Genomic DNA, 12945 nt, shown 5'->3' on the forward strand with positions numbered 1-12945 from the left:
TCCGTGCCACCAGTGTGTCAGAATGTGAAAGCTCCATACCTAAAAAGGACGTGAAATTGCTTGTAAATATTATATTCGGAAGATAATAAATATATCAATAACTACTCCAGTAACCTCTATAGGTAATGTAGAAAGCAGATATCAGAAGGGTTACTCCTTAAACAACAATCTACCATCTGCGGGAAGCAACACTCTAGGCTTCATTCACCGTAACCGCGCTAAGCTATTCCCGCGTAAAAATATAGGTCAGACAACAATCGGGACTCAGGGTGACCCGAAGCGATATGAATGGAAGATGAAAAAAACTTCCTTCGGGTCACCGGTGGGCCGATTAAAACTAGCAGTATGCCTCGATCCTTTACTTCAATCGGAACACTAGGTTGCCATTAGTTAACGGAAATTCGTAACTAGGACGTAGTTATTTACTTCGCAATTCTGGGAAGTTCGCACCGACAGAGAAGAGTAACATGTTTCGGGGCACATGGTGACCCGAACCGCACGGAACGTGTTAAGTGGAAATGTAGTAAGCAGTTTGGCCTATGCTGACGACTTGGTCTTAATGGCAGACTGTGCCGAAAGCCTGCAGTCTAACATCTTGGAACTTGAAAATAGCTGCAATGAGTATGGTATGAAAATTAGCCTATTGAAGACTAAATTGATGTCAGTAGGTAAGAAATTCAACAGAATTGAATGTCAGATTAGTGATACAAAGCTAGAATAGGTCGATAATTTCAAGTATTTAGGTTGTGTGTTTTCCCAGGATGGTAATATAGTACGTGAGATTGAATCAAGGTGTAGTAAAGCTAATGCAGTGAGCTCGCAGTTGCGATCAGCAGTATTCTGTAAGAAGGCAGTCAGCTCCCAGACAAAACTATCTTTACATCGGTCTGTTTTCAGACCAACTTTGCTTTACAGGAGCGAAAGCTGGGTGGACTCAGGATATCTTATTCATAAGTTAGAAGTAACAGACATGAAAGTAGCAAGAATGATTGCTGGTACAAACAAGTGGGAACAATTGCAGGAGGGAACTCGGAATGAGGAGATAAAGGCTAATTTAGGAATGAACTCGATGGATGAAGCTGTACGCATAAACCAGCTTCGGTGGTGGGGTCATGTGAGGCGAATGGAGGAGGATAGGTTACCTAGGAGAATAATGGACTCTGTTATGGAGGGTAAGAGAAGTAGAGGGAGACCAAGACGACGATGGTTAGACTCTGTTTCTAACGATTTGAAGATAAGAGGTATAGAACTAAATGAGGCCACAGCACTAGTTGCAAATCGAGGATTGTGGCGACGTTTAGTAAATTCTCAGAGGCTTGCAGACTGAACGCTGAAAGGCATAACAGTCTATAATGATAATGTATGTATGTATGTATGTATATATGTATGTATGTATGTATGTATGTATGTATGTATGTATGTATGTATGTATGTATGTATGTTTTAGTTCCTATCTTTAGTAGTCATGTCTCAGATTAAAAGAATTCTTTGCATCCGGGAGATAGTAGGTTCGAATCCCACTATCGGCAGCCCTGAAGATGGTTTTCCGTGGTTTCCCATTTTCACACCAGGCAAATGCTGGGGCTGTACCTTAATTAAGGCCACGGCCGCTTCCTTCCAACTCCTAGCCCTATCCTATCCCATCGTCGCCATAAGACCTATCTGTGTCGGTGCGACGTAAAGCCCCTAGCAAAAAAAAAAAAAAAAAAAAAAAAATTCTTTCTTTTATAATCTTTTTAAATTCCCCTCTCAGCAGCAGTCTTTCTTTCTGCACCCTTCAGCCCCACCTTAGACAACCTTCTCCCCTCCCACCCCTCCCTTCTTTACCCCCTCCCCTCTTTTCCCTATCTCCTCCTTTGTTTACATTGCCTGCTTCCTCCAACAATTCAGTGTTTGTTCTACATCAGACATTAGATATAATTTACTGTACATTTCGCTATAGAGGTGAGTCTCATAGATAATTTTTCTCCTTTTTAATTTCTTTTCTGTATGTTTATTCATTCCTAATTTTGGCTATCATCTCTGTACAGGCCATGACGGCCCTTGGAGGGGTGGAAGGTAAAGGCTTCCACTATCCGTAACCTCGGCACTTAATGGGGTAGAGTGGTTAGCTCTACGCCCAGCCGTCTTTGCCCCAAGGAATTAACCTGGTTCTCATTTTGGTGTAGGCTAAGTGAACCTCAGGGCCATCTCTGGAAATGGAAATCTCATTTCTTAAATTTTTCAAATTCCTGGCGTGGATTCGAACCCACATCCTTCCGGGTGAACCGAGCACGCCTTTACCACTTCAGCCAGGCAGAATTTTGGCTATCATTTCCAGATTTACTTCTTTGCTTGAGGTCCTAAGTCAACTTAAAGACATCATATTATGACAAGAAGATCATAACCATAATTTTTGTTTATGTATGTTTAGTCCTCAGCCAGAAGGCTGGTTGGATCCTCAACAGTTCCGCCATCAGCTGTCATAGATGGTCTAGGCATCACTGAAGAGGCGTACTAGGGAAATGAGGAGTGAGGTAGTTTCCCGTTGCTTCCCTCACCGAGCCAGAAGTTGCTATTACATATCAGTCTGCCAAACCCACTGAAATGCATGCACCAACTGACCCTATGAGCAACATTTTCACACCATTCATAGCAGGGACTGGCTGCATAAGGAATTGCATTACTATCATCACTCATACCTCAGTCACTTTCATCTTGTCAAAGCCAAGGATAAAGCTGAGACAGATCAATGAAAGTAACAATATTGCTCTAGCCCACACCAGAAGACATAGTGCACTGTAAACACTATGTCCTGCCAGCAAAGGCATAATTTTTGTTTATGTATTGTAATGTTATAATTATTCTTGCAACGTTGTCTTTGTCTGGTATACATATGTTTTAGTTATCACATAATCTGTTTAATTTTTATTTGGCCGAAGATGGCCACTGATGTAATATTGTTTACTTGATATATTGTATTGAAAATGTGGACCCTCTTGTCAATTTTTTTCTTATAAAGGAAACTTCATCAAACATGAAAGGGTGAGATAATATAAAATAAAACAAAAGCTAAAAGGTTTCCACCTATTCAGTAATTTTTATTATAACCTAGAAAAGTTACATATATTTGATGAAACTAGTTTCGGTCTTGCTAGAGTCCATCATCAGTCATGATCATTAAATTTAAGGCACGACATGAATTATAGAAAGAAAAAGCAAAGCAAAATCATCTCCGTACAGGCCATGAAGGCCTTTGGATTGGTGGAAGGTAAAGGCTTCCACTATCCTAACCTCGGCTTTTCATGGTACTCATTCATGGTACCTGGTACTCATTTTGGGTGTAGGCTGAGTGAACCTCAGGGCCATGTGCACCTCCGGAAGTGGAAATCTCGTTTCTTAAATTTTCAACTTCCTGGCGGGGATTTGAACCCATGTCCTTCCGGGAATTAACCTGTTAGTCATTTTTTGGTGTAGACCGATTGAACCTCAGGGCCATGTGCACCTCCAGAGGTGGAAATCTTGTTTCTTAAATTTTTTGACTTCCTGACGGGGATATAGATGTTGATTCCCATAGGGAATTGAGCACACGTCCTTCCGGGTGAGCAGAGCATGACTTTACTGCCTCGGCTAGGCAGTCCCTCAACATGAATTATAGATAGATAAAATTTATGAAGCAAGCGTGTGATATTCGGTGCAAGACAAATAAAGAGTTGAATGTTAAAAACACTCATCACGATCATACGTCTTAATTCGTGTCTTGCCTTAACTTTAATGATTTTGACTGATGATGGTCTCTAGCAAGACCGAAACTAGTTTCATCAAATATATGTAACTTTTTTAGGTTACAGTAAATAGTACTGAATAGGTGGAAACCTTTTAGCTTTTGTTTTATATTAGATTGCTCTTCAGTATGCAATAATACGAAATTTATTACCTATGATGAAAGGGTGAAGCATAATCTTTCCATAAGACACACTGGGCATTCTCTTTCTTTTTTCTGATATGCAGCTGCCAAAAGTCTTCTCTTCTCTCATGCGAAACTGTCATTCATGTACACTGACTGAGCAAATGTCATGGGATAGCGGAGCACTGATGCGCAGGTGTGTTGTCTGCGCACCACACGCCCCCTGTGCCAGCGGCAGTTGTATAGGTGACCTTGTTAGCAGTGGCTGTGCATCTGACAGGTGTAACATGGAATGTCGTCGTGAGCTGACATCGTTCGAACGGGGTATGGTGTTCGCAGATGGGAAGTGTGATTTCGGAAGTGGTGCAGGAATTCGGCTTTACACAGTCAACCATGTCCAGTCGTGAATGGTTGAATGCGGGTGTCACCGTCCACAACAGACGAACGACAGGCCTCCAGCCACCCTCAATGACCGTGACCGGCGACATCTGAGACGGATTGTCAATAGTGACAGATGGGCAACCGTGCAACAAATCACGGTTCAATTCAACAAAGACCACGCTAGACACGTCTCCCAGTGGACAATACGTAGGAACATGGGTTCTATGGGGTATGGGAGCTGGCACCGCACACGGGTGCCACTATTAACCCAACATCATCAGGCATAGCAACGCACATTTGTCGCCAGTCACCAGGGATGGACACTGGAACAATGGTGTAACATGATATGGTCGGACGAATCACGATTTCAACTGCACCATGCCGATGGGAGGCACCGTGTATGGCGCAGACCCTGCCTGCCTCAAAGGTGTGGTCCAGGGCACTGGTGTCTCTGTTATGGTCTGGGGTGCATTTTTCTGGTATGGAATGGGTCCCCTAGTTGTTCTGGAAGAGACTTTGAATAGTACGCGGTATTTTGAGCTGCTCGGAGACCATCTCCACCCATTTTTGGCCTTCCAGCGCCCAGACGGTTCTGCAGTATTTCAAGATGATAACGCACCGCCACATCGCTCCCACGTTATCCGGGAATGGTTCCAGGAACATGCAGTGGAGGTCCAACGACTGCCATGGCCACCCAGGAGCCCCAATATGAACCCTATCGAGCATATCTGGGATGTCCTGGAACGCAGGCTCCGTGCCATGGATCCTGCACCCACGAACAGACCAGCATTGGTGGCCGCTCTGCAAACGATTTGGTGTCAGCTGCGTCCAGAGGATTACCAGGGACTTGTCGACTCACTTCCACTATCCCATGACATTTGCTAAGTCAGTGTATGCCAGACTGTCATGAGAATGTCACATGTTTCGGTCTTTGTATAGTACAATATAAAATTAAAAGAGTAAAAAGACATTTAATCAAAAATAAAATACACAGAAAAATTTTAAAATCATAAATAATTGCATTTTTGCATCTAAAAATGATAGAAACAACTAAAGTAATTTTTTTGAAGTACTTTGAAAAGTACAATAAACAAAGTACATGGAGAGTTAGAAAACAAAGTACAAGGACAGTTAAATTAACCCTTTCAGTCCAGGTGTACAGTATACTGTACATCAAATTCATTAGCTTATAGCACCAAGAATTATTAGTGAATAGAGGAGTTCTCTATCTTGCTAGAGACTTCTATGCTTTGTCTTTGTTTCTCAATTGGTTGAAGTGACATCTACTAACACATTGGTGAATTATGAAGATAAACAACAAACATGGCAGACAAGCATGCTGATAGTGGAGGTAAGTGGGAAAATTTTATTCTTTATTTTTAACATTTTATTCTGTTTAGGGTAAAGTTCTGTTTGGGGGTTAAAGATAAAGGTTTGAATAGAATATGCATACTAATTATAGTTAGTCTTTCATATCCCTTGACTCATAACATCCATGTATATTAGCATGTACAGTATACTGTACATGGGGTCTCAAGTGTTGCAAATAGTGTGACTGAGTTCATTATATTTCACAAAGTTTTATTTATATACCTGGTAGTTTCTAGTAATATAGAAGAAGATTAAGTATTGTATACTCTAGATTGTCTGTTAGAAATGTAAAAAGAAACTTTGTTTTTGTTCTCTGAGTTCCCTAAAATATATTTTTGTTGAAATTCAGGCACATCAAGGATGAAAATGAACCCAAGCGACGTTGATATGATTTTGAAGTTGTTGGAGAATGGAGATGTGTCTGATGTGGAGGAACTAGCCAGTGATGATGAGGATGAACCACAAACCAGCCACAAATACAGCGCATTGGTACGTTATCACATTCAATATTATTACACATTATGAAACTCCAGTACTCTTATGGCAAACTGAGTTGCCCAAATTTTTAGCTAATAATTATTAAAATATAGCTTTATTTTGCGATATGTTTCAGGAGCTGATGTTGAGATGATATCTGTAAGCAGCCCAACCGAGGCAAGTGGCAATGGATATACTATTGGTACTTCTGGAGATGCTGAACTTTCTGTTGAAGATACTTTCCTGACACAGAGGCCTGATATTCTGCTCCCATAACAATGTGCAAACCAAATAACACTTTAATTACTTTCCTCAGGTTTGATTGTCTTGTATGTCACGTCTTTCTGAAGTGCATAAGTATTTGTTTTCTCTGAGTGATGGAGTACAGCCAAATGCTAGAAATGCTCGGTTGGCACAGAAGGAGATAATGGATTTGTTAGATTTCAGGCTTAGGGTAGCTGAAGCTTTTGTGAAGGTTGATAACCAATTCAAGGGTATCAAAAGAGGAAGGCTATCTACAAGCCCTGTAAGATCACCTTCAACTAATAAAAAACAAACAACTGAGACGAGACCACAGAGGGAAGTGCGGACGGATAGTGTTGATCACTTACCAGAGCATGATGGCAATAAAGAACCTACTCGATGCAAGAAGATTAATTGCACCCAGTGATCACACATTATGGAGTACATCTTTGTATAAATAGGAACAGAAACTGCTTTGCAGCATTTCATAAGCAATGAAATGAATGTGAATTGTTATGAAGCATTTCTTTGTCGGTAACATGTGAACAAAATATAAATATTTGTAAATAATTATCTGTGAACAATGAAAATATCTCAAAAATAGATAATTTCAGTTCTATAGGAATGTATGGCTTACCATTTAGTACAGTAGAAACATTGTATACCTCCAAATCCTGTCCTAAGAAGGTTGCCATCCCAAGGTAAAAGTTTAGGATTCAGCAACACTTGATACCAAATGTACAGTATGCTGTACATGATATATTTTTGTAACGGGAGGTCTCTCATCAACCAAATTTTGTAAGTACACCCCCAGTATGACCTAAAATCAAAATCCATTCAGAAATAATTTTTCTTTCTAAACAGAAAAAATCAGGACTGAAGGGGTTAAAACATAACTTTGTTTATTATGCTTGTCATTGTTTTCTTCTTTTGTATATATTCATATCCTCTTTCATAACTTCCTTTCAGTTCAAGTTGAGTGTTCCATAATGAGTCATACTCCTCTGCAGTTATTTCATGCAAAAGAATTGTACCTATTGCAGCACCTTGGACTCCATAGCATTACCTGATGTGGATGATGTTATTGAGACAGCCCACAACTCCTTGGATGATCTGTGGAAACTGGAAGATTTTCCTTACCCACAAGCTCGTATGGATCATCTTCTGATGGTTACAGGTTAGTTTGTTAAAGCATAGTTTATTTCTTTAGCAGTGCAGTATATATTGGTGCATAATTGGGCACAGTGTATCTGAGAGAGACCTTTTGTGTAAAATATTATGTTGTTTAAGAAAATTGAACATGCATTATACTTCTATTTTTGACTTATCATGGTACTTTAGGAAAGGTTTATATCTTACTAGCATGTACCCGCAGCTTCACCTGCATTTATTAATTCAATCATTAGATGTTTTTGAACCATTTATTTAAAAGCAAAAGAATTACATTATTTTTAATTATATTGTTACTTTCAATGCTTAAGATACTGGGTTGATGGATGGTACAAATAATATTAAAACAATATTAAAAACCAAACTAATTTTTCCTTATAGAGCTTCAAGATGAACTATATTAAGTATCCTTCCATTTGGAATTGAGATGTCATCATCATCATCATCATCATCATCATCATCATCATCATCATCTGCAGTTTCCAGCTGTTGGCCGGGTCTGCTTGGAACATAAGCCTCTCCATCTCCTCTTGTCTTCCCACCACTTCTCCCTACTCACTCTTGCCCAGTCCTCTCCTCTTCTCTGTACACACTCTTCCACTCCTTTTATCCATCTGTCTCTTAGTCTTCCTCTTGGTCGTTTACCTGTTATCTACCTTTCGTGCATCCTCCTCGGTATCCTTTCCCTCTGTCATTCTCTTCATGTGTTCATACCATACCATGCCTCTATCCTATTCTGTAGTGGCTCTTCTTTTACTATATCTCGAACCTTCTCATTTCTCATCTTATCCCATCTTGTCACTCCTATCCTGCTTCAAGAAATTTCATTTCACTTGCCTGTATTCTCTTCATAGCTCTCTGCCTCATTACCCGAGTCTCAGCTGCATACATCAGAATAGGTATATAATATAGTACATCCTGTATATCACCCTTTTGCTTCTCTGAGGGACATCCTTGTTCTAAACCAGGCTTTGACACTTTTCAGGAATGCTCCTGCTTGAGATGTATAGTTTTTTATTTTACCTCGGATCCGTTGTCTTAACCGTTGCACTATCAGTGCTTCTAGTTGTATAGGTTAAATAGTTCCTTATTAAAATATGCCACGGCCATATTTGAATGGCAAGAGCCAAAGATTCATGCGCGCAAGGGAAGTATTTCATCTTGAAAATAAATATATTTCCATCGAGTTTCCAAAAAATGCAAAGTTTTTCCTGTACTATTGAGACAATTTGGAATATTTTGGTACAAACCACACCTGTTAACTCCCTCTGGTTTAAGAGCTTGAGTTTTGTAAAACATACACATTAGCATTTTATATGTTGCTTTATTCTTGCGTGTTTTACAGTGAAACAATCCCTGTAAACTGTAAATCCCTGCATAACTCACTAACAAAATGCAAAACAGTGATAATTCTCCTTGATATAAAACACTATTTCAGTGGTAAAAGAACAAAACCGGCGAGAGGTGGATTCGAACTTGTCATAGTGGTCTGGGATCCGTTGCCTTAACCGTTGCAATATCAGCGCTTTTAGTTGTATAGGTAAAATAGTCCCTTATTAAAAAGTACCACGGACATATTTGAATGGCAAGAGTCAAAGATTCATGTGCGCAAGGGAAGTATTTCATCTTGAAAATAAATATATTTCCGTTGACTTTTCAAGAAAATCAATATTTTTCCTGTATTAATGAGACGATTTGGAAGATTTTGGTACAAACCACACCTTTTAACTCCCTCTGGTTTAAGAGCTTGAGTTTTGTGAAACATACACATTAGCGTTTTATATGTTGCTTTCGTCTTGCCCATTTTACGGATGAAATCATTCCTTAAACTATAAATCCCTCCATAACTCACTAACAAATGCAAAACATTAATAGTTCTCCTTGATATAAAACAATATTTCAGTGGTAAAAAGAATCGCTGAGAGGTGGATTCGAACCTATGTCATAGTGGTTTGGGATTCGTTGCCTTAACCGTTGCGCTGATAGTGCTTCGTTTTGTATGGGTAAAAATAGTCCCTTATTAAAAAGTGCTGTGGCCATATTTGATGGCAAGAGCCATGCGCGCAAGGGAAGTTATTCATCTTGAAAATATATTTCTGTTGACTTTTCAAGAAAATCAAGATTTTTCCTGTACTATTGAGATGATTTGGAAGATTTTGGTACAAACTGCACCTTTTAACTCCCTCTGGTTTAAGAGCTTGAGTTTTGTGAAACATACACATTAGCGTTTTATATATATAGATATTCAGGATTTGTCATAATCCTATAAATGTCTTCATTCTTCTAGTTATTGATATTGTATTTTACCCAACAGATATTGCTGAAAATAAAATGTACTATATTGTAAATATTAGAAAACTAAATCACTGAACATTTTTTTAGTTTGTTTCAAATGGAAAACTGTTTGTTTCAGTTGAAAAGTTTGAATGCCTCAATTCAAAGTGTGTGCAAAGATTGTAGCTTGTGTGGAATGTGGTGTGTACAAGTCACAACTGATTGTGCAGACTGAGTTGGTCAACAGGGGAAGCAGTTGCCTTCGAAGGATGCTACCTGTTCACTTACACTGCTTCAAAATGGCTATTCGCAGAGGAACATTGTTAGAATGCTGGGGGTTGCCCAGAGTATGATTTGGTTTCTATGGAAACATTTCCATGAGACTGGAAGTGTTGCCAGCCTCCCTGGAATGGGCCACCATAGAAAAACAACCCCGGGGCAGAATTGTTTTCCCATCTCCCCAAAACTACCAAGTTACAGCATGAGTGCTACAGTTCTGGAGTATGTGTTAGTGAGCAAACAGTCAGAAACAGGCTTCGAGAGGCGATCCTGATCACCCGCTCAGTTCTTGCACCAGACAGACAACACCGTGACCGAGGTCGTCTTCTTCTTATTATTATTCTTCTTCTTCTCCTTCTTCTTCTTCTTCTTCTTTCCTGGCCGTATATGTATACATAAAACAGGCACTGGCAAGCTCACTCAGGGTCAGCTCATCTGACTCAGAGAGAATATGTCCAAGGTTCTTGTACCACATCTAATGGCACTTCACTTTTCTTTAACCCTTTGTAGTCCAATATTCTGTCACATGTTCCAACAGTCTGGTCCAAATTAATTTTGCACATTTTTACCTAGTCAGATTTAACTCAGAACTTTTATTAGTAACTATAATAATATTGTTATGATTATTACCATATATTCTATTGGTTTCCATAATAATTTTCGTCATCAGTGCAGAAGTGAAAAATAACATAAAAACTAATGTGGAGTGATGCAGGTATGAGGCACCTGCGATCTTCTAGTTTTCCGACCTGATAAATAACTTAGTCTAGGAGGCTAATTATCATGAAGTGTTACATTTTGGTAAACACTATTGTCGTTTTCATTCCCATTTTTATGTGCGGAAGTATTTTCAGCATCACTGTTACTCAAATTATCAACACTGACCTGAGAAGCATCGTCATTGCCGTGTGCCGTATCCCCTCCTTCGCCTCGGACCATTACCTTCGCGCGTCTTCTTGCTTTTGTAGCAGTCACTGGAAATTCCTCTTCTGAATCTTCAGAAACAGCATAATGGTCCGGGATCATTCCGTTCTTTTTTTACGCAGAGGTCCAGTCGATGAAGTTTCACTTGCAATACTGGAGTTCACTACACCATCTTCACTTGACAGTTCTCTAAACTCTTCATCTAATTCAAATAAATAATCATCGTAACTGCTATCTAAATAAAAGTGCATACATATTTCTTCTTCATTCATATTTGCCACTTTTATATCGTAAATTCAACTGAGACAATTCGCATTCACAGATAAACACGCCTAGTACAACACATGTGCAGCACTACTCAATGTAAACACAGCTGACAAGCTGTGGTTAACCATGACGATATGCGGCTACATATATCTCGTATTTTTTCCGTGGAGATAAGAGATTGACTTCCTTTGTGCACAAAATTTTGCTCTAGAAACTCGGGATATCGATCGACCTCAATGAGGTCAAAGAATTTCAATAAATAACCTCTCAAGTAGAACGAAACATAATGTCGAGGTGACCTCGACGTTGGACCAGTTACAATAAACCGTGATGTCGAGCTCACCTCGACGTTGGACCGGAAAAGGTTAAGGCAGCCTCAGCAGTTCATTTCCATGTTGCCTTAGAACACCCTCTTCCTCTCTTCGACTCTTCGATGGCAAGAGCTTTCTGTACTAAGTGGGGATTATTTCTTCTTCTGATGCCAGGCAGAGTGGCTCAGACAGTTGAGGCACTGGCCTTCTGACCCCAACTTGGCAGGTTTGATCCTGGCTCGGTCCGGTGGTATTCGAAGATGCTCGAGTACATCAGCCTCGTGTCAGTAGATTTACTGGCACGTAAAAGAACTTCTGCGGGACTAAATTCCAGCATCTCGGCGTCTCTGAAACCCCTAAAAGTAGTTAGTGGGACGTAAAGCCAGTAACATTATTTATTCTTCTTCTGATGTGATCATACCAGCAGAGCTGTTTTTCCTCCATCTTATCACTCATGGTCAAAACTTTAAAGGATCCTCTCACGTGCTCATTTCACATTTTGTCATGCAGAGTGATGCCTGCTGACCAGCGCAATATCCGCATCTCTGTGATGGGCATTCCAACGTCGTGCTTTTTCTGCCTTGCCCAACACTCGGAGCCGTACATGAGGGCAGGCTGGATAGTGATTTTGTACACTTTGCCCTTTAATTTGACTGACGTTCATTTATAACACAGAACACCCGTAAGAGACCACCATTTCATCCAACCAACACTGATGTGGTGCTTGACATCTGTATTGATTTTACCATCATTTGTGATGATTAAATATACTTGAACTTGTCGGTCATCATCAGTGGTTTTCTAGCATGGAAGACTGTGTTGTGTAAGCCTGCTTGCCCTGGCTGCACAAAGTTGAAGAATATATACTCTGTCTTCTTGCAACTTAATCCATTTACCTCTAGTATTACTCTCCATCATTCCAAGACTGCCTCAACCTCCTGACATGATTCACCAACTAAAACAATGTTGCCTGCATAAAGTATGGTCCACGGCAGGTCTGTCATCAGCTGCTTGGTCTGGTAGTTGATGACAGTGTTGGGCCGTGCTGGGGTCAGTGTCGACCCTTGATGTACACTGACATCAACACAAAAACTACATGACATACCTGCAGTGGTTTTCACTATAGTAGGGGGACATAGGTACATATCTTGGATCATCTTCACATACACCTACATGTTGTTGTGCTGCCCAGACAATATCTCTAGGAATGCACTAGGAGCTTTCTCTGGATCGATGAATACCATATGGAGGTCTTTACGTAGCTCACAGTGTTTCTCAGTTAAGATCCGCAGAGTCTGAATTGATCAAAACCTTGATGCAGTCTCCTGTGACGCGCTCCCAGATTTTGAGTGAGTGAGAGTG

General features: G+C 40.1%; 1 protein-coding gene across 1 annotated transcript in view; it reads left to right on the plus strand.

The window, feature by feature from the left end:
- btv (beethoven) overlaps positions 1 to 12945 on the plus strand; it is a 594436-nt gene that overhangs the window by 76300 nt on the left and 505191 nt on the right. Inside the window, exon 7 of the mRNA XM_068226811.1 lies at positions 7402 to 7535. Coding sequence (XP_068082912.1) covers positions 7402 to 7535 — 134 coding nt within the window. The remainder of the gene's footprint in view (positions 1 to 7401; positions 7536 to 12945) is intronic.

This window comes from Anabrus simplex, chromosome 3 (assembly GCF_040414725.1).
Source record: "Anabrus simplex isolate iqAnaSimp1 chromosome 3, ASM4041472v1, whole genome shotgun sequence".
NCBI classification, from domain to species: Eukaryota; Metazoa; Arthropoda; class Insecta; order Orthoptera; family Tettigoniidae; genus Anabrus; species Anabrus simplex.